We start from the raw sequence: 24,892 nt of genomic DNA on the forward strand, positions 1-24,892 counted from the left end.
TCGCAACGATCTCTGGCGCATTCTCACTCTTTTCGTTTGACTCTCTCTGTCGCTCTCTGGCTCTCCTATTGAGTCGGTTGTAGCGGCTGATGGTAGTGGATCACGTTTTCGTTATGTTTTAATGCGCAAAGTTATACGCAAAAGCAACCCCCCGCAAAGCAGCGCACTCCGAACTAACCCCGTCACACAAACACACACACTCATCCGCTAGCTGTCTCGGTTCAAATTGCGTTGGCATATTGTACTCCCGCCGGCTATATGCTCCACAACGACTTAAGCCCTTTATGGGGGGATGATGATGATGACGATGATGACGATGTTGTGCCCCCACAAATACAACGACACAAAACGCTCCTATACCATTGTAAGTGGCTGGGTTTTGAGCGGCCAGCGTTCCGGGGACCACAGCTAGTTCGGTTTACCTTTCGCTCCCTTCTTTGTCGTTTTAGGTTCTCGCAGGTGTTCGACGCTCTCAGGCTCTCGACGTTCCTATTGTGGTGGTAATGCAAGGCGCAAAGGGACTTACTTACCTTCGAGAAGTTCAGCATCAGCAGAGGTGAGAAAACATACAACGGCCACGGCAGGCAGGCAGGCAGGCAGGCAGGCGGCCAGGTAGCAAAGCCTCGGTATAGAAGAGAGTGCGAGAGAGAGAGTGAGAGCGCGCGCGCGGCCATACGCACACACGGGATTTAGGCTCGCGCGGGTAAAGGGAGACAAACGCGCATTCGGCCAGAAGTTGTTGTGCTGGAGAGTTTAAACTGATTAGTCGCGTTAGTTGCTGTTCCTCCATCGCGGGTGACGGTAAGACTAAAGTGTGTATTGGTGTGTGTGTATAGAAACCACCATAATAGCTACGCGTAGAACAACCTGATCGGAAAGGTGTTTTCCCCGTGCTGCTGCTACAAACAAAGCGGTTCCAAAGTGATTTGATACACAAACACCGTACGTGAGCACAAAGGTTGTGTGCTTAGTGCAGCATAAAATCGTATTTAAAATACCTCCAAGTGTGTGTGTGTGTGCGTGATCAAGCAATCGTTTTTGTGCGTGCGTATCTCCCATACTGCTGTTGTGTGTAGCGTTTGTTCGCGTATTTTTCGCACGTGTTGCCGGTACTTCCGGTGGTGGCAGCAGCAGCAGCAGCAGCTGCGCGTATAGAAAAGTGTTCGTCGCACTCTCTGTCATCCACTCTCGGCGGAGCATGGAGCAAAAGGGAACCAACAATGAACGGCGGGTGGACGACAACCATCATCAAACTGGCGGCGATCAACAGCAACAACAACAACAACAGGCAGTAGCCATGATGATGTTCGACGAACTGCGGCAGGAAATTGGCAAGATCGATGTGTACGCGGAAACGATCGAGCTAACGTACCATCTGCGAAAGTTCGGTGAACTGTTCCGGCGACGCATTACCACCGAGCAGCAGCTGAAGTAAGTTTCGTACATGGGTGGAAGAATGGCGAGCTGCTCTGCTGGCCGTAGCCATATTTTCGATCGATGCTCTAATGCAGCTCTCGAGTGGTGAATGTGATGTGGTGTTGCAGTTGTTGCACCGGGCTCCAAACCGGGCTCCCCGTCCAGAAACCAGTTTGCTGGCGAACGTCAGATATTCTCCCTTCCCTTTTAAAAGGCTCTCTCTTTCCTTCGGAGGCCTTTGTGGCAGGAAGAAACGGCACCTTTTGGAGAACTTTTTTGTTGTACCGCCAGTCGGCTGCTCCGTTGAGGAAATAGTTTCCAATCAATTTTTGAAAATTGCCAATTAAGTTGGCCATTTTGGGGTTTCCCCTTTGCGCCCTCTTTCCGTCGAAGCCAACATCGAAACAAAGATGAAGAGATGAAGTCTGTCTCGGAAGAGAGATCACCTGTCCTTCACAAAGGTTAATGCGATTGATACGGGGCACCAAACGCACAGCGTTACACATTTGTGCTGTGTATATGCTTCTCTTTACAACGCACCAACACACAAACACACACACACACATACTTACAATGTGGCGTGTTTACCGGCTTTTCCCTCCGTTTGATTATGCTCTCACGATGCTCACAGACACGCAAGCGTTGTTTGTTGATCTAAGGGTGGAAGTGTTCTCACGGCGCACACACACATACACACAGAAATGGGTTGTTGTTGATTTGAATCGAAAAAAGATATTTTTTTCTACTTTTCTTGGTTTGTGTGACTGATATAGAAAGAGAGAGAGAGAGCTGGTGTGTAGTGCTGATAACGTACACATACCACCCGCCAAGCGCACAAGTGGGTTGGTAAATTACAATACCAACAAACGTAAAATAGCGCATCTATTTTAATACGGCGATAAAGCCGTGTAAGCGCGTTGTTGTGGTTGAAGTTGTTGCTTTTTTTGGGGCTTTTTTGAGCACGTGGCGAGACGATAGATTGGTCAATATTTTGAAAGCAAACGTAAAAACGACCACAGCATATTACCGTTTGTTTTACATTATCCTTTGCTTCAGAATTAACTGTTGGAGTTATAATTCTTAGTAAACTGAAATTGTTTAACCTCGCCGCAAGCAAAAGCAGAGCAGCACAGTTTTTGAAGCTGAAAAGCTGCACACGGCTGTGTGTCACATTTACATAAACGCAACTCCCTCTCCCTTTGCGAAGCGTATTCAATTGTTATTTACATCTCACTGACGCAGAGCTCTGCATGAATCATTTGCGTAAACGCCACACGCGCTGTAAACACGTGGCCCTGAACGGTGCCGCACGTGTTGCGTATCGTTCCAAAAGTTTTTCACCTTAACGCGCTAAACCACACAGTGCAGCACAGAAAAACGCTCATTTGATAAGGCTTCCCGAAAGGTTAGCGGGCTAAATGTGACCGTTTTTCGAAACACTTCCATCTAACATTATGGAGACGCCTGGTGGTAGGAGCGGTCTAACATGTGCTTGTGTACTTTCACCATCAATTAACACCTTCTCTCTCTCTCTCTCTCTCTCTCTCTCTCTCTCTCCATTTAACAGTGATCTTTTCCTGCATCTCAACGAGGCGGCGCTGGCCGACAGTGGGTTCGCGATACAGTTTGCGCTCGTGTTCGCTTCCCGGCAGCTGGGCGACGTTCCGATCGGTGGCACGAACGTGCGCAACGCCATGATCACCACGCTGCAGCACAACTTTCTCGCGATCGAGCGGCTGAAGCAGGAGGGCGGGGAACGGTTCCACAACTCGATCATACTGCTCGGCGAGTACTACAATCGCAAGATGGTGGGCCATGGTTGTCGTATTAAGATTCTCGGCCAATCGTTGCTGCTGCTGCTGACGTCCGAGCTGGAGCAGGAGATTAACCGGATCTGCCAGCAGCCGGCGTCCGCGCATCGGTTGGATCCAAAGTTTGCCAAGGTGCTGCTGCAGCAAATCACACTGAACGGGACGGTTTGGAAGGAGGTGCACCAGAAGGAGGCGAACGATCTGCTGTACACGATGCGGAAAGCGTTGATTGTGATACCGAACCTGTGTGCGCCGGCGAAAGCCTTCCTGCTGATGTCGCTCGATCTGTACAGTGGGAGCTTGGGGAACGAATTGCTCGACAAGCTGTACGGGAAGTATCTTACCGAGCCGAGCAAGGAGGCCGAGCAAGCCCCAGTGAATGGAGGCGCATCAAATGGTACTACCGACCCGCCCAGTGCGCACAATCAATCGGCGATCAATGGTGAAAAGAGTGTGGAAAAGCAGGCGAAAAAAGATTCCCAAAAGGACACAGCGGTGCAGCAGAAGCCAAAGGGAAGCAAATCCAACGCACCGTCGGGCCGTTCCACGGGCGGTGGAAAAGCCGCCAACCAGAACCTCACCACAAACGATAAGGAAAACAAACGGCGTACCACGCAAACGACGAAGGCAGCTCCGGCAGCGCAGAAAACATCCCCGAAAGCATCCACCGGACGTTCGATTCGGGTGCACGAGGACGGCAACATTGTGGCCACCATTGTGACGCGTGACACTCCGACAACGCCGACCAAGAAGCATTACCCCGCCGCAACAACGCAACCTGCTCCAGTGCCAAATGCCGCCGGCCCACGCTCTCCAACGAAAAAGGGGCTATCGCCGCGTATGGAAAAGCTGGCAGCACTGCCCAAGATCACGATCACCTGTGCGACACCGTCGCCGAAACGGACGCAGGACAAACCACCATCGGCCGTATCGCCCCGGGCCGTGCTGGGACCATCGATAGGCAAACAGAAGCCACACCAGCCGCCGAAAAGTCCTACCCACGGCCGCGAGCAGTACGGGATGAGGAACGTGTCGGAAGCTTCCCGTGGGCGACAGGATCGTGCTCGTGGTGCTGCGGCCACTGGCAAAGAAGCGACGGTGCGAGTTGTTGAAGCCATTTCCCCAGTGGGCGTTAATGAAACACGTTCACAACACGAAACAAGGGTCGAGGAACCGCAACCGATTGTGCTTCCCGAATCGCCAAAGCGTTACGATTGGTCCGATCCGACGCCAGTCGATCCTACAGAAAGTTGGAGCTACGTTCCACCACCACCATCACAACCAGAGCAGCCTAGCAAGACGGTCGAATGTGCGACAACAGAACCGGCGACAAGACACGATCTTACCCCCAGCGACGAACCCGGCACGAAAAAGACGGACGACTCAACCGGTGCGGCAGACGTATCGAAGCCGAAACACAAGGTGAAACCTTCCTACTTGCGGGAGGAAAATGTGGAAAATCTCTCCTGGGACGTGCTGATTCCGCTGGAGGACGAATCGCCCCAGAAGGTGAACCCGCACACCAAATCGTTCCTATCGTTTTTGGCCAGTGAATGAACGCGGCGAGGGTGCCTTAACTAGTATTCCCCTAGCAGCAAACCACGGATTGTATAATAATGGTACCTTAGACATGTTAAGCGCAGAAAGCAGCAAACCGAGCATTTAGTGATGAAATAGGATTAAGAAACGTGTGTAATTGTAGAACGTTGAGGTGCATGGTTGCGTTTAAAAGTGTGCCGTCTTTCGGAATGCCGGATGAAGAGAAGAAAGCATCAACAACTAGACAAAAAAATGGAAAAACGAAATACAAAAGTGTCTTTTGATAACAGAATGACTATTCCTTGCATGTGTTTTGTGTTGCTGGCATATATCACGGCGCGCGCTCGCGCTCCTTTCACATTTGTCTAATGTTTTAGCTACAATTCATTTCAGCCTTTCTCCTGCTCTTGGCGTTTTAGTCGTGTTAAAACGAACCCGCTTTAACGTTTACTCTAAAGCATTCTTCCTATTCGGCTATTGGTTAAGCAGCCATTTAGCGGGGCGTTATCGATGGAGAACGACTCTGTAGAGAAACCGTTTGCAATGTTTTTGTCTTGCTTCTATCCCTTTTTTGAATGTATGTATCTAGATGTGAGTTTATGTTTTACTTGTTACTGAATAATTGTTCCTATATATGTTTCTTACCATACTAATTTACAACGGTAGTCAACAACCGATCGGGGCGTCTGAGAAGCTCATATTCGTATCGATTTACAGCTAAAGAATACTGGGTGTAGGTGAGTGTGTGTGGCATTGAGTAGTCGAAGTAGTTTATGCTTCCCGATGCGATAATGACACTAAAAACCATCCAACTAAGGGGGGATGATGCGCGCTACAGCAGAACAGCGTTACCCTTTTTGGCGTTTACCCGAGCAAAGCAAAGGAAAGCTGACAAACCGAATCCTTTTGTCCTCGTTGGGTTTAAGAGGTGTACGGTCAATAGTCCTCTAATTGTCGCAATCACAAGGATATTGCTTCCGGCTGCAGGAAAACAAAGCTTGTCGTGTTTTGCTTCCTCTGTAGAGGGATGCTGTAGCGCAACAGCGCAACACTAACTCGTCAACCATTAGTGGTGAGCTTTTGCCTAAGGCCTAAAGCTGTATCCGCTGTCGTTAAAACACGGTCGATCCTTTTCGTTAGAGGAAGTTGGAAAGCAAACGATGGTGGCAAACAAAAGCCTTTCTTTCTTAAACGTTGGAGTTCTTTTGGTTGTAATCTACTCATTCAACAACACTTGCTGCGGTGTCTAGAGTTGTCATTTATCATTTTCTTCGTATATCTCATTGTTTACTCTCCGTCCATTCCACTAAAGTATTAATCTATTATTGCAGTGACAAAACCAAAGGAAAATCTATCTAAAATAAAACTAAACAAAACACAACCTATTGAACAAGTTTTCTGTAACCAAAAATTGCAACCAAAAAAAAATGCTTCTGCAACTGCCAAACAGTACGCGGGGGACGGACAACGAAGCACAACGAAAGAATGGAAAGAACGTTAGTTAGTGAGGTATTGTAGAAATCTAAAATGCACGGTAGCTAAACTTTTGAAGTTCGAATCAATAGTAATCGCATCCGCTAATCCTAATCTGTCCCATTTCCCATTTGCTACATCGTTAGCTTTTTTCCTAAAACCCTACTTTCCTTCACTCGTCCTGCAAAGCTTATCGAATCGGACGCATGGGGAAAGAATTAACTAGTTTCATAATTATGCTTGGTTTGATGATGGTAAAGATCTATACACACGCCAGGCTAGGCAAAAGAACGTGCTTTGAATATGGTACTTGGTCATTAAAGGCTACAAGTTCTCCAAGATCAAGTATCAGAGTAATAGTAAATTGGCTGATGCGAGAATTCTCCTGTTTTTTTTTTAAGTGATCGATCGTTTACAACGGTACGACGAATGAACACATTTGCTTGCGCCTTGAACTGCAATCCCTTCGGCCAGACACATACATATGCTGCCCTTGTCCTTGCTCGCTATGGAACATTCGGTTTTTGTTGTTGTTGATATAATTTTGTTTTTGTTTGATAATCTCCTCAGTAGACTGATAAAACAGTGCAAGTAGTAGTAGTTGGGCGTTTGGGAAGGTTAGGTAAAGTAAAACACCCCAAAACTAACATACAGGATCTTCATGAGATTCTCATAGTTCTCACTTCCTTGACTCTTTCTTACGAGAAGTGAACTTCACATGTTGGAAATTGGACTCCTCGGCATCCTTATTGGACAGGATCTTATTGGAAATTCTTATTAGATTTGCACAACGAGGGTGCTATAGAGCCCAATTCCCATTACATTAGGTTCATTTCACTTAAGAAGGAGTCAATCAAGTGTCCCACAGCTATGAGAACTCCTGGAAAACCCTGCAAACAACAGAAACAAGGATGAAAAATTAAAACGAAAATGCCTTCACTAAAACCCTTCAACAACGGTTCAGCACGCTCAGAAAGGGATCAGTTATTTATACTTCCCCAACGGTATGAATAGTTGTTAATAATTATAATAATAATAATAATAATAATAATAATAATAATAATAATATAACATGTATATATAAATACAATCTCGCTTCCCCCGCTCGTCTCTATACACGTCTAAACTCTGTCTGTCTATCTGATAAAAAAAAACAAACAAAAGAAGAACAACCAGGACGAAGTTGAAGCCGTGTATCGCAGCACATTAGAAAAACTGAAAACCATATCCTCCCTTGCGATACTGCTGCGTTTGCTGCATTGCTGCCATCGTCTTTTCCTGCTATAGTAGATTGTTTATCTGTCCCATCTGAAGGGAAAGAGGAGACAAACCATAAATAACCAACCTGTTTTGCGCTCTTCGATTACTTACCAATGATCTTCGGTGAGCTTCCTTTTCGATTACCACCTGCGTCTGCTGGGGGGAAAACTTTAGGACGGCCGCTATCACCTTCACAAGGGTGCTGTTGTTGCCGGTAACGCTGCCACTGAGATACTGTCAAAAAGGAAGGAAAGAAGCCGTTTTAAAATTCCTGTTCCAATTGGGATTGGGTTTGCCATGGAGCCATGCCTATTACCTGGAATAGAATGTTGCGTAAGTACTCGAACTCCGTGTTGGCGGCAATTCCTTCATTGTGATGCATGGAAACCTGCGGTGAAAGCAAACGCTCAGTTAATAGCTTTTGTAAGCACGTAAAACCGGGCTCTTTTCCCTTACCAATGTTTCGTCCAACTGCCGGGACAGTTTGTCGTTTGCCAGCTTTAACCGCTCGTTCGACTGCTCCAGGATGAGATAGTTCTCACACTTTTGCTCCAGGAACAGGTTCCGGTTCGACACGTCCTGCACCTCGTGCATGATCTTTTTCAGCTTGTTCTCCAGCTCCTCCTTCTTGTTGCGCAGCTCCTCGTACGACTGTTGCAGCTCAGCGGTCGCCCCGTCCGTACCATCGTGCGGAGCGCTCGCTGCCGACGACGAGGCGGTCTTAAGTTGTTCGATTTCCGCCTCGAACCGCCGCACGTTTTGCTCCGTTTCGGCGGTAAATGCAGCCAGCCGCGTGCGCAACTGCTCGTTGTCCGTTTCGAGCCGATCCTTTTGCGCCCTTAGCTCCTGCTGCGCCTGTTCGTGCTCCTTCACCTGGCTTAGCTTTTCTACGATCGCTGCGTTTAGCTCGTTCTTTAGCTCGTCCAGATCGCGGGCAAAGTTTGCGTTCTCTAGTCGTAGCTCCTTTTCGGCGTCCTCTTTGCGGCTAAGCTCTTCCAGCTTCTGTTCTAGCGTTTGCTTTTCCTTGGACATCTCTTCAAGCCGTCCCTCTAAAGCCGTTTGCTCTTCCCGTAGCGTTTGCTTTTCCTTCCTCATCTCTTCTAGCCGTCCCTCTAAAACCGTTTGCTCGTCCCGTAGCGTTTGCTTTTCCTTGGCAAGCGTTTCATCACACTCACTCCGCACATGCTCCGCGACACCATCCAGCTCCGCCCGAAGCCGTTGCTCCAGCTCCTCCAACCGTTGCTTGTGATCCGCTTCCTGTTTCTTCTCCTTCGCCACAAACTCATTGATCAGCTTGGTGATTTCCTTGTCGCGCTCTTCCAGCATCGATTCGGTTTGCGACTGCTTGGTGCGCACCGTCGTCAGTTCCGTCTCCTTCGCGGCCACACGGCCCTTCGCTTCCTGCAGCTCACCCTGCAGCTGCTTGTTGAACGTGTTCAGATACTCGTTCTCGATCTTCACCTCCTCGTAGCTGGCGAGCCGCTTCTCCAGATCGGTCGCGTTCCGGCCGAGCGATTGCTTCTCCTTCGCCAGCTCCTCCATCTGCCGCTGCAGCGCGTCGTTCTGGTCCATCAGTCGGCGTTTGTCGCTCTCGAGCAGTGCCTTCAGCTCGTGGTGCTTCCCCTTGAGGTAGTCGTTCTCGCTGCGCACCTTCGCGAGCTCCTCCTCGAGACACTTGTTCGTGTCGAGCACGCACAGCTTCTCCTTTTCGCGCGCCTCCATTGCGTCCTGTAGCGAGCGGTGCTGATGGTCGAGAAGTTCCTTCTCGTTGAAGAGCCGCGCATGGTCGCCGGTACACTGGCTGAGCTGCTCCTCCAGCTTGCCACACTTTTCCTGGCCCTCGCGGGCGCCCTGTTCCGCTGCGCGCAGCGCCGCCGTCAGCCTTTTCAGCTCCTCCGCCGTCCGGCGACTGCTTTCCTCGAGCAGACAGTTCTTCTCCGCAAGCTGGGAGTTTTCGCACTCCACCTGCTGCAGCTTGGTCTCGTGATCCTTCACCTTCGCCGCCAGCTTGCCGACCGTGTCCTTCTCCAGCTTCACCCGGGCCTCACAGTGCTCCCGCTGCAGTCGCTCGATCTTCTCCTCGAGCGTCTGTTTCTCCTCCTGCAACTTGGAATGTGCCTCCTTGATGTCCTTCAGCTGCTCCTCCAGCCGGCCGATCTCTTGCAGGATGTTTTCCACCTGCGCCTTCAGCTCCGTCTTTTCGCGTATTTCACGCTCGAGCGTTTTCTCCAGATCACGCTTCTCGCCGCGCACCGTTTCGATCTTTGCCCGCAAGCTGGTACCTTCCGTTTCCAGGTCCGCCTTCTCCTTGTGTGCACCTTCGAGCTTCTCCACCAGCTCGTCGCGCTCTTCGCCGAGCCGTCGGTTTTCGTCCGACTTTAGCTCGAGCACGTGGTTCAAATCGCGCGTCGTTTCGAGCAGCTTCGTTTCGGCCGCCGCCATCGAGGCGCGCATCGACTCCTGCAACGAGCGCAGCGCTTCCGATTCGGAGTTTTCATTGATTATCTTCAAGTTGCGCACTTCCTCCGTGAGTGTTTGCTTTTGCGCGGTCAGTTGCTTCATCTCCTGGCGCACCTGTTTCAGCTCCTTCGCGAGATCGTCGTTTGCCGCTCGAAGACCATTCTTTTCCTCCTGAATCTTTTTCTGCTTGCCGCTCGTTTTGTCCAGCTTTTCCTGCAATTGTTCCAGCTGTTCGGTGAGCTGGTTGTTGCGTTCTAGCAGCTCCTTCAGGCTGGCCTCACTGCTCTTACGATCGCGATCGTGCAGTTCGTTGGCCGCATCCAGCGCTTTGGTTAGCTCGAGCAGCTTCTCCTGATCGAGCGACTGCGATTTGCGGAACGCCGCAAGCTCTTCTTCCGCCCGCTGAAGCTTTTTCACACTTTCCTCCCGATCCTTGCTGTGCTGCTCGGTCTGTTGGTTCTGCAGCCGTTCGATTTCCTTTTCCCTCTCAGCCAACCGTGCCTCCGTTTGTTTCACCTGCTTTTCAAGGCTTTCCCGAGTCGTGCGAGCTTCGGACAGTTGTTGTTCCTTCTCGTTTAGCTGCTGCTCAACTGCCGCCACCTTTTGGGCGGATTCTTCCACACTTTTCTTCGCCTCGTCCAGCTCCTGCTGTAGCGTTTCGATCTCCGCCTTCCGATCGAGCGATTGGGCCGTCTTCTGCAGCTCCTGCACCTGCACCTGCAGATCCGCCTTTTCCTTCTCCATGCCCACCAACCTTGCGTCCATCTCGCTGCCCTTCTTCTGCAGCTCGCTCTTCTCGTAGTCGAGCGTGAGGTTCGTTGCCTTCAGCTGCTGTTTGTCTTTCTCCAGCTCCATGATCGTGCGCTCGAAATCGATAAACTTCGACTCGAGCTTGTTCTTCTGCTCGTTGCACGTGCCGAGCGTACTCTCGAGCTCCCGCACCTTCCCCGCCACCTTGCGCACCTCGGACAGCTCCTTGCCCAGCCCGTCCTTCTCGAGCAGCGTTTGCTTCATGTTCTTCTCCAGGCTGGCCAGCTGCTCCTTCAGCTTGCGCACTTCCGCCTCCTTCGCTTCCAGCTCCGAGTGGATGGCCATCTTGTTCTCCGCGATCGTGATCGTGTGCTCCTCTTCCCGCTTCTTCAGCTCGCTCACCTCCAGGCTCAGCACGGCCTTCTGGCGCAGCTCGTCGTTCAGCTTCGACTCGAGCGCCTTGATGCGGTCCTCCAGCGGGCCGGTATCACGCACCGGCACGTGCCCATCCGTGTTACCGTTCGCGCCGTCCTCCCCGGCCAGCGAGATGAGATCCTTCTCACCGCCGCTTACATTCCCGTTCTCGCCCACCATCTCCAGCTTCGAGCGGAGCGTCTTCACCACACACTGCAGCTCGTCTATCTCCATCCGCAGGGCGGAATCGAGATGCGCTTTCGCCTGCTGCTCCAGCACGCACTGCTCGCGCAGCTCACTCATCCGGCGCAGCGCTTTGTCCTGCGTTTCGACCAGCACCGACCGCGCCTTGTTGTTATCCTTTTCGAGCTCGCGGTAGCGGCGGGCCAGTTCCGTGTACCGTTCGCGATACTTCTGGTACCGATCGAGTGCCTTCTTGTACGCCTGGAACAGCTTGTCCTTGCTTACCAGGTCCAGCTGGTTGGCGTTGGCGCTGCCGGACACGGATTCCGTCTCGCTCGCGGAGATGTCCACGTCCGTTTCGAGATGATAGATGGCGGGCGAGTCGTACACTGGAAGACGGAACGACACATCGCTTGCCATGGACGAGTTCGATAGCCGGCGGGTGCGGGGCTGCTGCTGCTGGCTGGCGGATCCAGCCGAACCTGGGCTGGTAAGCGGCGTTGACGGGGAGATGCCATTGTTAAGGCTAGTGCTCGACAGTATCGAGCTGCTGGCTGATGATGCGTTCGCCACGTTGCTGCTGTTAGGCTGTACGGGAGTGCTCGTGCTGGTGGCGGCCGTTCCTCGTTGGGGAGAGTTTTGAGGTGTATCTACAAAACGGAGTAGGAGGATTATTTTGCCTGTAAACGAATTATAGCGAATACTTTCATACCATCTTCCGTGATGCTGAAAAAGTTTTCACTGCCAGAAACTTCGGAGGTAGTAGAGGATGCCGAGCTTACGGCGGCCTGCAAAGTAAAGCAAACGGTAAAGTATAATTAAAAGAGCGCAGCAAAAGTATGTGCTTTGCACATTGATTCAGTTCCGAGTGGGCGAGTTACAACATACAGCAGCATTCTTCCACGTCAATCTTTGACATAAGTGCAAAATATGCTAATCATCTCCCTCATCAGTGCAGTGACCCTGCCCTCCGCTAGGGAGTGATGTAAAAAGAGCGAAGACGACACTTCACACCCCCGCCAGCGCCTGCTAGGAACATTAAGCAGACCGATGGCCCCAATGTAAACAATGTAAACACTACCACCGTGAGACACAGCAGGCGTTTGTAAATGTACGGGGCTTTCACCCTTTCCCCCCTTACGACGTGCTTATTGGGCGAGAGAAGATAAACAAAGTCGGTGAAGGGGTGAAGTGAATGATGAGCGACAATGCTCATTACAAATTGTTTCCTTCTGCATAAAATATGACCTAAAGGGTGGCAAATTGAAAAAACGCACCTACACAGTAACTAGCGCACTGGGAGGGGTTTGGGGATGTCCCAAACACAGCATAGAAAGAGAGAAGCAAATGGCGATGACGAGGATGGTGATCTTTCACTTGGAATGCCACTCGATTACGAAAATTTACTGGATTGCGAAAGCTGCTGCCGCGCTCCTCATACCACCACCCACCGAACGCACCCCTCCGTACCTGCAATCCTTTCGATATCTGCTCGAACCGTTGCGGCGACTGTTTCACTTCTTCCGCGATTTTGTCCTTTAACTTTTTGAACATTTTGGGCCCGAGTTAGTGCTGTGGCGCCTTTGAGCAAAGCTATTCACACTTCTCACGGCGATCCCCGTGGAACTCGTTCTGCCGTGACCTGTGATTTGTTCGTCGCCCTACTACGGGAGATGTGCACTGGGCGATGCACCGATTACATTGCACTGCACACTACTTTTCGCCTCGCACGCCAACCCCGTGAGCACTTGACCCCGTTTTCTGGCGCAGCGCCGTTCGGAAATCGGGGACACACTGCCTGCGAGACGGGACAAACACAACAACACAAAAAACGGATCGTATTTCGGTGCTCACGATCCGTTCGATACGGTACGGACTTGGGATGGAAGATTAGAAAACTACGTGTAAGAAATTTTTTTCACTTTCTTCTTCCACCCTTCTTCTGACGTTTGCATTTGACAACAGACAACAGTTTGACAGTGATTAAGGGTGCTGTCTGATTTGTAGCTATTGGGTCGCAAATACACGACGCGAGGTTTGCTCGGTACCGCACGATCGAACTCGTATAACTCGGTTGTCAATCCAGCCATAGCAATGAAATGTCATTCGAACCGAGGAAACTCACAAATGCTCAAGGTGCATCTACGGAATTGCGAGCGAGAGTGCAGGGGATAAAGCGGATTATTTTTTTTTTTAGCAAAAGTGCAATTTTTACTGCATTGTCAATTATTTAAACAAATTGCACTGTTTTGAGCTGTCAAATCTAGAAAACTGAATTGCATATATTTGGTTTATATTAATTATAGCTAGCGACTATTAATTTAAATGGAAACAAACACTTGGAACAGATAACAGAGCTATTTTCAAACAAGGTCGTGTTTGTTTGTCTTGTTCGATTTTTGCCAGAGCGCCGTCTTATTTCGACCGCGCTGGCAAGGAGATCGTTGAATTCGAAGCCGTCGATCCACCTCTGTAACCCAAAGGGAATTTTGCAGAAGTGTCAACCTTGGACAAGGGAAAGCTCACGGACTGCGTAGTGTGGAATTTTATCTTAATTTTTTACCTTAATTACCTCTTAAAACTGGCAAATAAAACCGAATAAACATAGTTCTAGCAGTAAGAAGCAACGTAAGTATGAATTCTGCCCGCAAGCTGCTCGAAAAGTGGCGTAAAAATGGAGTGAAAATGTGGCTTGTTTGCGCCGGGCGTGCGGAGGAGCGCTAGCGTATCATGGCGGCCAATTTCACAACCTCACCAAACGGGGTTTGTCTCGTGAAAGCAGTTTTCGCAGACCAATTGTTGTATGTACATACTGCGTTGTTGTTGTTTGCTGATTGTTTTTTTCCCTCCCCTCATCCGTGTGTGTGCCAATAGGTCCGGTCAAAATGGCGATCCCGCCATACATGATACCACCTAACCAGTGGGCCCAAATGATGGCCGCTCAGCAGCAAGTGTTTGCGGTGCAGCAGGCCCAAGCCCAGGCACAGGCTCAGGCGCAGCAGCAACATCAGCAGCATGCCCAGGCTCACATGCACGCCCAGCAGATGGCCGCGAACCAGATGCAGATGCCGCCGATGGGTCACATACCGCCCGGGCCACCGAAGCCGGATGTGGTGCTGACGGAGGAAAAGCTGCAAGAGAAAGGTTCATTTGCGAAATGAACGAACGCTAAGAGCATGTTTTTGATAGCGTCGTCTCTCTCTCTCTCTTCTACATTTGCAGCTCAAAAATGGCAACAGCTGCAGACAAAACGGTTCGCGGAAAAGCGCAAGTTTGGGTTTGTGGATGCGCAAAAGGAGGACATGCCGCCGGAGCACATCCGCAAGATTATACGCGACCACGGGGACATGACGAGTCGCAAGTACCGACACGACAAGCGTGTCTATCTCGGTGCGCTGAAGTACATGCCGCACGCCGTAATGAAGCTGCTGGAGAACATGCCCATGCCGTGGGAGCAGATTCGCGACGTTCCCGTGCTGTACCACATTACCGGTGCGATCACGTTCGTGAACGAGATTCCGTGGGTGATCGAACCGCTGTACATTGCCCAGTGGGGCACGATGTGGATCATGATGCGTCGCGAAAAGCGCGATCGACGGCACTTCAAGCGAATGCGCTTCCCACCGTTTGACGACGAGGAGCCGCCACTTGATTACGCTGACAACGTGCTGGACGTGGAGCCGCTGGAAGCGATTCAGATCGATCTGGACGGGGAGGAAGACGGCAGTGTGTACGATTGGTTTTACGAGCATCGGCCGCTGATTGGGACACCGCATGTGAATGGGTCGACGTACCGGAAGTGGAACCTTACGCTGCCACAGATGGCCACACTGTACCGGTTGGGCAATCAGCTGCTGACCGATCTGGTGGATGATAATTTCTTCTACCTGTTCGATCCGAAAAGCTTCTTCACGGCTAAAGCGCTCAACATGGCGATCCCCGGTGGGCCAAAGTTTGAGCCGCTTATAAAGGATCATAATGTGGGGTAAGTTGGACATGGAAAGGATTGTCGTAAAGGCATTTAGTTGATTTTTGTTTGTTTCTACATTCATCTCCCCGCTAGCGATGAGGATTGGAATGAGTTCAACGATATCAACAAAATCATCATTCGCCAGCCGATTCGTACAGAGTATCGTATTGCATTCCCCTATCTGTACAACAATATGCCCCACTTTGTGCATCTTTCATGGTAAGTTTTGTGGTGTTTTTATATTCTTTTTTAAGCTATGACCCGATTTTCAACATCCATCTACTGTTACGTTCGTACGAAAGATTCTTACGAACGCGCCAATCAATGTTCGGTGGTAGAGCAATAAGTCGTTAGAATTTGTCTTACTACTATAAAGCGTTTTCTTTATCCCGTTCGTATTATGGTGCCAATGTTGATCGCTCGATCGAAGCTGTTAAAGCGATCGCTAATGCCCATGAACATATTTTAATGGTTGCCCATTTCATATCAATAAGCGCATTATTACCATTCGGCTAATGTAGCTCTTCTCTGCTCGTTCCATAAAGGTATCACACCCCGAACGTGGTGTTCATCAAGACGGAAGATCCCGATCTGCCCGCCTTCTACTTCGATCCACTGATCAATCCGATCGCCCATCGGCATGCGGTGAAATCGATCGAAATCCTGCCGGACGACGATGAAGAGTTCATCCTACCGGAAGAGGTGCAACCGTTCCTGCAGGACACGCCGCTCTACACCGACAACACGGCCAACGGCATTTCGCTGCTGTGGGCACCGCGCCCATTCAACATGCGGTCGGGTCGATGCCGGCGAGCAATCGACATTCCGCTGGTGAAAACGTGGTACAAAGAGCACTGCCCCCCGGGCCATCCGGTGAAGGTTCGCGTCAGCTACCAGAAGCTGCTGAAGTACTACGTACTGAACGCGCTGAAGCACCGGAAACCGAAACCGCAAAAGAAGCGCTACCTGTTCCGTTCCTTCAAGGCGACCAAGTTCTTTCAAACTACGACGCTGGATTGGGTCGAGGCGGGTTTGCAGGTGTGCCGCCAGGGCTACAACATGTTGAACTTGCTGATTCACCGCAAGAACCTGAACTATCTGCATTTAGATTACAACTTCAATCTGAAGCCGGTGAAAACGCTCACCACCAAGGAGCGCAAGAAGTCTCGGTTCGGCAATGCGTTCCATTTGTGTCGTGAAATTTTGCGCCTCACCAAGCTGATCATTGACTCGCACGTCCAGTACCGGCTGAACAACGTCGATGCTTTCCAGCTGGCCGATGGGCTGCAGTACATTTTCGCCCACGTTGGTCAGCTGACGGGCATGTACCGGTACAAGTACAAGCTGATGCGACAGATTCGAATGTGCAAGGATCTGAAGCATCTCATCTACTACCGCTTCAATACGGTAAGGGAGAATATTTGGGAAAATGTATACTCTTTGTGCAATGTGAACTGATTGTTGCTTTGCTTTTCTCTCTCCTCTCGTTGCAGGGTCCCGTCGGAAAGGGTCCGGGATGCGGTTTCTGGGCACCGGGGTGGCGCGTTTGGCTGTTCTTCATGCGTGGCATTACGCCGCTGCTGGAGCGCTGGCTGGGTAACTTGCTTTCGCGTCAGTTCGAGGGTCGCCACTCGAAGGGTGTCGCCAAGACCGTCACAAAGCAGCGCGTCGAGTCCCACTTCGATCTGGAGCTGCGTGCCTCGGTAATGCATGACATCGTCGACATGATGCCGGAAGGCATCAAGCAAAACAAAGCCCGCACGATCCTGCAGCATCTGTCCGAGGCGTGGCGCTGCTGGAAGGCGAACATTCCCTGGAAGGTGCCCGGTTTGCCGATACCGATCGAGAACATGATCCTGCGGTACGTGAAGATGAAGGCCGACTGGTGGACGAACACGGCTCACTACAACCGCGAGCGTATACGGCGCGGTGCGACGGTGGACAAGACGGTGTGCAAGAAGAATTTGGGCCGCCTGACGCGTCTCTACCTGAAGGCGGAACAGGAGCGGCAGCACAACTATCTGAAGGACGGGCCGTACATTTCGCCCGAGGAGGCGGTGGCCATCTACACGACCACGGTGCATTGGTTGGAATCGCGCCGATTCGCTCCGATTCCGTTCCCGCCGCTGTCGTACAAGCACGATACGAAGCTGCTCATTTTGGCACTGGAACGGTTGAAGGAGGCGTACAGTGTGAAGTCACGGTTGAATCAGAGCCAGCGCGAAGAGCTCGGGCTGATTGAACAGGCGTACGATAATCCGCACGAGGCGTTGTCTAGAATTAAGCGTCATCTGCTGACGCAACGTGCATTTAAAGAGGTAATTGTCGGATTGGACGGTTGTTGAAGAGCTGTTGTAGTAATCCATCCGTCGAATGCATTTCTTTACAGACCGGAATTGAATTTATGGACTTGTACAGCCATCTGATTCCGGTGTATGATGTAGAGCCACTGGAAAAGATTACCGATGCGTACCTCGACCAGTATCTGTGGTACGAGGCCGATAAGCGACGACTGTTCCCGCCATGGATTAAGCCGAGCGATACGGAACCACCGCCACTGCTCGTCTACAAATGGTGTCAAGGTGGGTTGAGAACCTTTTTCGAAAATAGAAAAATACCACAAACAAAGGATAAAACAGGCTGTGGAGCATTGGACATTGCCGGTGTGTGTTTTGTGACAATGAGATTTAATAGTTTAAGTTCATCCCCTTGTTGCAAACCTCACGCTGGCGGTGTTTCCGACTGACATCGATCAACCTTGGGAAGAAAAAAAGTGCTAATCTTTATCGTATTTCAATTACTTAGTAACTTTTTCTATTACAATCGATTAACTTGATGTTCCCTTTACTTCCACGTCGCCAGGTATCAACAATCTGCAGGATGTGTGGGACGTTTCGGAGGGCGAATGCAACGTGCTGCTCGAATCGCGCTTCGAGAAGCTGTACGAAAAGATCGATCTGACGCTGCTGAATCGATTGCTGCGCCTGATCGTGGATCACAACATTGCCGACTACATGACCGCCAAGAACAACGTCGTGATCAACTACAAGGACATGAACCACACGAACAGTTACGGTATCATACGCGGCCTGCAGTTCGCTTCGTTTGTAGCGCAGTACTACGGGCTGGTGCTGGATCTGCTCGTGCTCGGTTTGCAGCGGGCCAGCGAAATGGCCGGTCCACCGCAGATGCCGAACGATTTCCTAACGTTCCAGGACGTGGCGACGGAGTCGTGCCACCCGATCCGGCTGTACTGCCGGTACGTCGATCGGATTCACATTTTCTTCCGCTTCACGGCGGAGGAGGCGCGCGATCTGATCCAGCGCTACCTCACCGAGCATCCGGATCCGAACAACGAGAACATTGTGGGCTACAACAACAAGAAGTGCTGGCCGCGGGATGCTCGCATGCGGCTGATGAAGCACGACGTCAATCTGGGGCGTGCCGTGTTCTGGGATATTAAGAACCGTTTGCCGCGCTCGGTCACGACGGTGCAGTGGGATAATACGTTCGTGTCGGTGTACTCGAAGGACAATCCGAACTTGCTGTTCAACATGTCCGGGTTTGAGTGTCGCATTCTGCCCAAGTGCCGTACGCAGAACGACGAGTTTACGCACCGCGATGGGGTGTGGAATTTGCAGAACGAGGTGACGAAGGAACGTACGGCCCAGTGCTTCCTGCGTGTGGATGACGAGTCGCTCAGTCGGTTCCACAATCGCGTGCGCCAGATTTTGATGGCATCGGGATCGACGACGTTCACGAAGATTGTCAACAAGTGGAACACGGCGCTGATCGGTTTGATGACGTACTTCCGCGAGGCGGTAGTCAACACGCAGGAGTTGCTGGATTTGCTGGTGAAGTGCGAGAACAAAATCCAGACGCGTATCAAGATTGGATTGAACTCGAAAATGCCCTCCCGTTTCCCGCCCGTCGTGTTCTACACGCCCAAGGAACTGGGTGGTTTGGGCATGTTGAGTATGGGCCATGTGCTTATCCCGCAGTCGGATCTGCGCTGGTCGAAGCAAACCGATGTGGGCATTACGCACTTCCGGTCCGGTATGTCGCACGACGAGGATCAGCTGATTCCGAATCTGTACCGCTACATTCAGCCGTGGGAAAGTGAGTTTATCGATTCGCAGCGTGTGTGGGCCGAGTACGCGCTGAAGCGCCAGGAGGCGAACGCACAGAACCGTCGCCTCACGCTGGAAGATCTGGAGGACAGCTGGGATCGGGGTATTCCGCGTATCAACACGCTGTTCCAGAAGGATCGCCACACGCTGGCGTACGACAAGGGCTGGCGCATCCGGACGGAGTTCAAGCAGTACCAGGTGCTGAAGCAGAATCCGTTCTGGTGGACGCACCAGCGCCACGACGGCAAGCTGTGGAATTTGAACAACTACCGCACGGACATGATACAGGCGCTGGGCGGTGTGGAGGGCATCCTGGAGCACACGCTGTTCAAGGGCACGTACTTCCCCACCTGGGAAGGTTTATTCTGGGAGAAGGCGTCCGGCTTCGAAGAGTCAATGAAGTACAAGAAGCTCACCAACGCCCAGCGGTCCGGTTTGAACCAGATTCCGAACCGTCGCTTCACGCTCTGGTGGTCGCCGACGATCAATCGTGCCAACGTGTACGTCGGTTTCCAGGTGCAGCTCGATCTGACCGGCATTTTCATGCACGGCAAAATCCCGACGCTGAAGATTTCGCTGATCCAGATCTTCCGCGCTCACTTGTGGCAGAAGATTCACGAGTCGATCGTGATGGATCTGTGCCAGGTGTTCGACCAGGAGCTGGACGCGCTGGAGATTGAAACGGTGCAGAAGGAAACGATCCATCCGCGCAAGTCGTACAAGATGAACTCGTCGTGCGCGGACATTCTGCTCTTCCCGGCGTACAAGTGGAACGTGTCGCGCCCGTCCCTGCTCGCCGATACGAAGGACACGATGGACAACACGACAACGCAAAAGTTCTGGATTGACGTGCAGCTGCGCTGGGGCGATTACGATTCGCACGATATTGAGCGGTATGCGCGAGCCAAGTTCCTCGACTACACGACCGATAACATGTCGATCTATCCGTCACCAACCGGTGTGTTGATTGCGATCGATCTGGCCTACAATCTGCACAGCGCGTACGGTAACTGGTTCCCGGGCTGCAAGCCACTGATCCAGCAGGCGATGGCCAAGATCATGAAGGCCAACCCGGCGCTGTACGTGTTGCGCGAGCGCATCCGAAAGGCGCTGCAGCTGTACAGCTCGGAACCGACCGAACCTTACCTGAGCTCGCAAAACTACGGCGAGCTGTTCTCGAACCAGATCATTTGGTTCGTGGACGACACGAACGTGTACCGAGTGACAATTCACAAGACGTTCGAGGGCAACTTGACGACGAAACCGATCAACGGCGCGATCTTCATCTTCAATCCGCGCACGGGACAGCTGTTCCTGAAGATTATCCACACGTCGGTGTGGGCTGGGCAGAAGCGTCTCGGTCAGCTGGCCAAGTGGAAGACGGCCGAAGAAGTGGCGGCCCTCATCCGTTCGCTGCCGGTCGAGGAGCAGCCGAAGCAGATCATCGTGACGCGCAAGGGCATGTTGGATCCGCTCGAGGTGCATCTGCTCGACTTCCCGAACATTGTGATCAAGGGCTCGGAGCTGCAGCTACCGTTCCAGGCGTGCCTGAAGGTGGAGAAGTTCGGCGACCTGATCCTGAAGGCGACCGAGCCGCAGATGGTACTGTTCAACCTGTACGACGATTGGCTGAAGACGATTTCCTCCTACACGGCGTTCTCGCGTTTGATTTTGATCCTTCGCGCACTGCACGTCAACACGGAGCGCACGAAGGTGATCCTGAAGCCGGACAAAACCACCATCACCGAGGCGCATCACATCTGGCCGACGCTGACCGACGAGGAGTGGATCAAGGTGGAGGTTCAGCTGAAGGACCTTATTCTCGCCGATTACGGCAAGAAGAACAACGTCAACGTGGCATCACTCACGCAGTCGGAAATTCGTGACATCATTCTCGGCATGGAGATCTCGGCCCCGTCCGCCCAGCGTCAGCAGATTGCCGAAATCGAGAAGCAGACGAAGGAGCAGTCCCAGCTAACGGCAACGACGACGCGCACGACGAACAAGCACGGCGACGAGATCATTACCTCCACGACGAGCAACTACGAGACGACCACCTTCAGCTCGAAGACGGAGTGGCGAGTGCGAGCGATCTCGGCCACCAACCTGCACCTGCGCACGAACCACATCTACGTCAGCTCGGACGACATCAAGGAGACGGGCTACACCTACATTCTGCCGAAGAATGTGCTCAAGAAGTTCGTCACCATCTCGGATCTGCGGGCCCAGATTGCCGGCTACCTGTACGGCGTCAGCCCGCCGGACAATCCGCAGGTGAAGGAGATCCGGTGCATTGTGATGCCGCCGCAGTGGGGCACGCATCAGCAGATCAATCTGCCCAGCTCGCTGCCGGCCCACCAGTATCTGAAGGACATGGAGCCGCTGGGCTGGATACACACGCAGCCGAACGAGCTGCCGCAGCTGTCGCCCCAGGACATTACGACGCACGCGCGCATCATGTCGGAGAACCCGACCTGGGACGGGGAGAAGACGATCATCATTACGTGCTCGTTCACGCCCGGCTCCTGTTCGCTCACGGCGTACAAGCTGACACCGTCCGGCTACGAGTGGGGCCACAAGAACACGGACAAGGGCAACAATCCGAAGGGCTACCTGCCGTCGCACTACGAGCGCGTGCAGATGCTGCTGTCGAACAAGTTCCTCGGCTTCTTTATGGTGCCGGCGCAGGGCAGCTGGAACTACAACTTTATGGGCGTGCGGCACGATCCGAACATGAAGTACGAGCTGCAGCTGGCCAACCCGAAGGAGTTCTACCACGAGATCCACCGCCCGTCGCACTTTTTGCTGTTTTCGAGCCTGGAGGAGGGCGGCGATGGTAACGGGGCCGACCGGGAGGACATGTTTGGCTAGGGCGATGGGGACTAGAACGTCGGGTTTAGATTGTGTGTGTGCGTGTGTGTATGACATTGATACGATAAGGCAAATATGATTAAAGTACGTCAATAAATAATATGTTTTACTTACGCTCTTTACAAATACGCATTTAAAAACGGGCTTGTGTTTAAATCAGTACAGTCATACAGTAGGGAGTAGGAAGATTTGTTTGTGTTTGCAAGGGAGTTTTGCAAAAATATAAATCATTTGTATTAGAGAAAACTAAATCATGATCGATAACTAAATTCAATTGTAACTGAAATCAATTGGTTAAAACATACAGACTGTAATAAATGCCCAAGTACAACAATAAATGGATGCGTTGCTTTACTGCTTTCTATTTTCTGAAGCTATGGTTAGATTCAACTCTCAAATTATAAAAATCTGCTGAATTATTAATAGTTAGAAGAATACTAACGTTCAGTGCCTTGTGTACATCAATCTGCGATCACATCGCAACCTAACGCTGGTCAGGTACACGTCCCATATTGTCTAGTGGTTAGGATATCCGGCTCTCACCCGGAAGGCCCGGGTTCGATTCCCGGTATGGGAAAGTACTTTTTTTTTACGCTTTACTTTTTATATCATTTAGTTTTTCTCGCGATTAGCTACGGATGCATTGAAATTCAATGATATACAACTTTCAACAAAGCCTAGTTGTAACGACATTCAATAACAAATGCTCATTTGACTTAACCCTTTGTTAGCTATAAATACCTCACAATCACGATAGACCAACGTCACTAATAGAAATCAAATACAATCTAGCAATCCCTCCCACATTGTTTCCAGCAACAAATATCCTAAGGGCACATCGGAACACCTCCTTCCCCGTTGACGAAATGGCCAAATTCTCCCCTCGCAATAAAAGAGCGTTCTAATGCTCTAGCACACGTGTTCAGAATAACGAACGCATTCAAGGCTACAACAACCAGCAGTAGGGAGAAAAGATGTTCAAGGATTCGGGATGCAGCAGCCGGACTGCGCATGAGTAGCGCCTTTTGGTGTAAACATTCCCTACCGGCTACCATAACAACGTCGATTCCGGTCAGAATGCCGCCGTACGAATCCTTGCACGGGGATGAGTCACCATGGTAACGCCCGGTAAATAAGCCACTCACTATTGGAGCAAAGTTTGCAGTGCAGCAGCATATCTAGTACGTGAGGTTTTTTTGGAGTTGAAGGTTAGCAAAGTTTTTGAGAAGGTGAAAAAGGTGCAAAAGTAGTGGATTTAGTGGAAATGAAGCATAATTTTGTTTTGTATTCTCTTTTATCTCGTATAGCGCTGTAGGAAATACGCTTTTTATACAGGAATTGGTGAGGAAGTCAATCCTTTAATTACACACAGTGTGTGCTCAAGTGAGGTTTCCCATTCTCCAATAACAATCATCGTCAGACTTATGTGATGTGTTCCGATGTATCTAACAAAGCTGTTCAGCCATTTCTTCATCCAACAGATCTATCTGCAGCTAAGTAAAAGTGAGCAAATCTTCCAAATCTTACACCCACCATGGAGGACCAACCGAAGGCCGAAGGTGAGGCGGACAAAAAGATTGTCCACGTATACCCACTGGTCAAGGTACGTAGTACGCGGTTTGAGTAGTGTGTTCTTCGGTTTGTATATGTCTGCTTTGCGAATTATTCACCAAGTTTCCTGTACCGTGTGTACTCGGCTGTATCCCTTCTTCTTTAACATTTGTCCTGTTTCAATCCTGCACCAAAATGCACTCAAAACACACTTTCTCACCACCACCAATCTCACACCACGTTAACGGGGCCAGTATTCCGATATGAATGACGATGTCCGAGCCGAGGCGATAGAATTGAGCATTACAGCGTGTGAGAAATACGCACAAAACTACGAGGTAATGAACACTGGATTGCTCTCACCACCACCAAATTAATTGCTTCCTCCCGAATTTTTCCCTAAATCCTGTTCCCACACCCTGAAAATCTACATACCGGCCCGGTTGTTGTACACAATCCAAAAATTCGTTTCGATTCCCGGTTCCGCCGCAGGTTGCCGCCAAAACGATCAAAGAGCTGATGGACAAAAAGTTTGGCACCTTCTGGCATGTGGTCGTCGGCGAAGGCTTCGGTTACGAGGTGTCGTACGAGACGAAGAACATACTGTACCTGTTTTTCGGTGGCAACTTAGCGATCGTGCTGTGGAAGTGTTCCTAAGCAACCGCTTAGGATCAATGGCGGCATGGTTGTTTTTTTATAATAGTAGTCCAATTGTTTCTAGTATCGTGCAGCAGTAAGCAGCAATGAAGGTTCCCATTTTGCAAATTCAAGATAAATACAGCCGCTGCTCTTTGATGGCGATTTGTTAAGTAAATGTGTGTGTGTGTGGCCATATCCCTGAGTAAGTCTCCCGATCCTTGTTTTCCCCCCGCCCTATAATCCTTCTCAAAATCATGTAAAAATTTCAAAATTCAAACACAAAAGCGCACATGTGTGTATAAAAGTGTCCCTACCTTGTAAAAAAAACATTAAAAATCGATCCTTCTTATTTGCACTACTTTGAAAATTGGAAACTGATGATCCTCTGTACATATGCTATTAAGTGTGTGTGTGTTCTTTTTGTA

At 50.8% G+C, this 24,892-nt stretch overlaps 4 protein-coding genes and 1 non-coding gene across 6 annotated transcripts; 4 read left to right on the forward strand and 1 right to left on the reverse strand.

Moving 5' to 3' along the window:
* Positions 1-44: 44 nt before the first annotated feature.
* On the forward strand, positions 45-5,058 carry LOC120948587 (nuclear receptor corepressor 2). Its single transcript, XM_040365104.2, has 2 exons — positions 45-1,431; positions 2,984-5,058. Exons 1-2 carry the CDS (start codon positions 1,199-1,201, stop codon positions 4,782-4,784), a joined length of 2,034 nt encoding a protein of 677 aa, XP_040221038.2. The 5' UTR covers positions 45-1,198; the 3' UTR covers positions 4,785-5,058.
* Positions 5,059-6,004: 946 nt separating this feature from the next.
* Positions 6,005-13,251, reverse strand: LOC120948586 (myosin-2 heavy chain). The gene is made up of 6 exons (XM_049605930.1): positions 12,777-13,251; positions 12,019-12,094; positions 7,956-11,956; positions 7,816-7,887; positions 7,611-7,733; positions 6,005-7,547 (listed from the first exon to the last, which is right to left on the reverse strand). Exons 1-6 carry the CDS (start codon positions 12,858-12,860, stop codon positions 7,521-7,523), a joined length of 4,383 nt encoding a protein of 1,460 aa, XP_049461887.1. The 5' UTR covers positions 12,861-13,251; the 3' UTR covers positions 6,005-7,520.
* Positions 13,252-13,784: 533 nt separating this feature from the next.
* Positions 13,785-22,615, forward strand: LOC120948584 (pre-mRNA-processing-splicing factor 8). Its single transcript, XM_040365101.2, has 8 exons — positions 13,785-13,934; positions 14,181-14,450; positions 14,529-15,291; positions 15,370-15,495; positions 15,822-16,683; positions 16,770-17,594; positions 17,666-17,858; positions 18,139-22,615. The coding sequence occupies exons 2-8, from the start codon at positions 14,192-14,194 to the stop codon at positions 22,275-22,277; spliced, it is 7,167 nt and encodes a 2,388-aa protein (XP_040221035.2). The 5' UTR covers positions 13,785-13,934; positions 14,181-14,191; the 3' UTR covers positions 22,278-22,615.
* Positions 22,616-22,782: 167 nt separating this feature from the next.
* Trnae-cuc (transfer RNA glutamic acid (anticodon CUC)) lies at positions 22,783-22,854 on the forward strand. The gene has a single exon. It is a non-coding gene; the product is annotated as a tRNA-Glu (tRNA).
* A 353-nt stretch (positions 22,855-23,207) lies between these two features.
* LOC120949846 (dynein axonemal light chain 4) lies at positions 23,208-24,642 on the forward strand. 2 transcript variants are annotated; one of them, XM_049605977.1, is made up of 4 exons: positions 23,208-23,660; positions 23,759-23,880; positions 24,083-24,166; positions 24,321-24,642. In XM_049605977.1, the coding sequence occupies exons 2-4, from the start codon at positions 23,812-23,814 to the stop codon at positions 24,483-24,485; spliced, it is 318 nt and encodes a 105-aa protein (XP_049461934.1). In that variant the 5' UTR covers positions 23,208-23,660; positions 23,759-23,811; the 3' UTR covers positions 24,486-24,642. The 2 variants fall into 2 exon arrangements, with proteins under 2 accessions (XP_049461934.1, XP_049461933.1); XM_049605976.1 differs by having other exon boundaries at positions 23,209-23,660; positions 23,740-23,880.
* Positions 24,643-24,892: the final 250 nt, after the last annotated feature.

This window comes from Anopheles coluzzii, chromosome 2, assembly GCF_943734685.1.
Source record: "Anopheles coluzzii chromosome 2, AcolN3, whole genome shotgun sequence".
Lineage (NCBI taxonomy): Eukaryota > Metazoa > Arthropoda > Insecta > Diptera > Culicidae > Anopheles > Anopheles coluzzii.

Coding starts and splice junctions, on each gene's coding strand:
- LOC120948587 (XM_040365104.2), top strand. CDS start 1,199: ATGGAGCAAAAGGGAACCAACAATGAACGGCGGGTGGACGACAACCAT. Junction 1,432..2,983: donor ACCACCGAGCAGCAGCTGAA/GTAAGTTTCGTA, acceptor TCCATTTAACAG/TGATCTTTTCCTGCATCTCA.
- LOC120948586 (XM_049605930.1), bottom strand. CDS start 12,860: ATGTTCAAAAAGTTAAAGGACAAAATCGCGGAAGAAGTGAAACAGTCG. Junction 12,095..12,776: donor AGATATCGAAAGGATTGCAG/GTACGGAGGGGT, acceptor TTTACTTTGCAG/GCCGCCGTAAGCTCGGCATC. Junction 7,734..7,815: donor TACGCAACATTCTATTCCAG/GTAATAGGCATG, acceptor CCTTTTTGACAG/TATCTCAGTGGCAGCGTTAC.
- LOC120948584 (XM_040365101.2), top strand. CDS start 14,192: ATGGCGATCCCGCCATACATGATACCACCTAACCAGTGGGCCCAAATG. Junction 14,451..14,528: donor GGAAAAGCTGCAAGAGAAAG/GTTCATTTGCGA, acceptor CTACATTTGCAG/CTCAAAAATGGCAACAGCTG. Junction 17,859..18,138: donor CGTCTACAAATGGTGTCAAG/GTGGGTTGAGAA, acceptor CCACGTCGCCAG/GTATCAACAATCTGCAGGAT.
- LOC120949846 (XM_049605977.1), top strand. CDS start 23,812: ATGGAGGACCAACCGAAGGCCGAAGGTGAGGCGGACAAAAAGATTGTC. Junction 23,881..24,082: donor ACGTATACCCACTGGTCAAG/GTACGTAGTACG, acceptor TAACGGGGCCAG/TATTCCGATATGAATGACGA. Junction 24,167..24,320: donor AATACGCACAAAACTACGAG/GTAATGAACACT, acceptor GTTCCGCCGCAG/GTTGCCGCCAAAACGATCAA.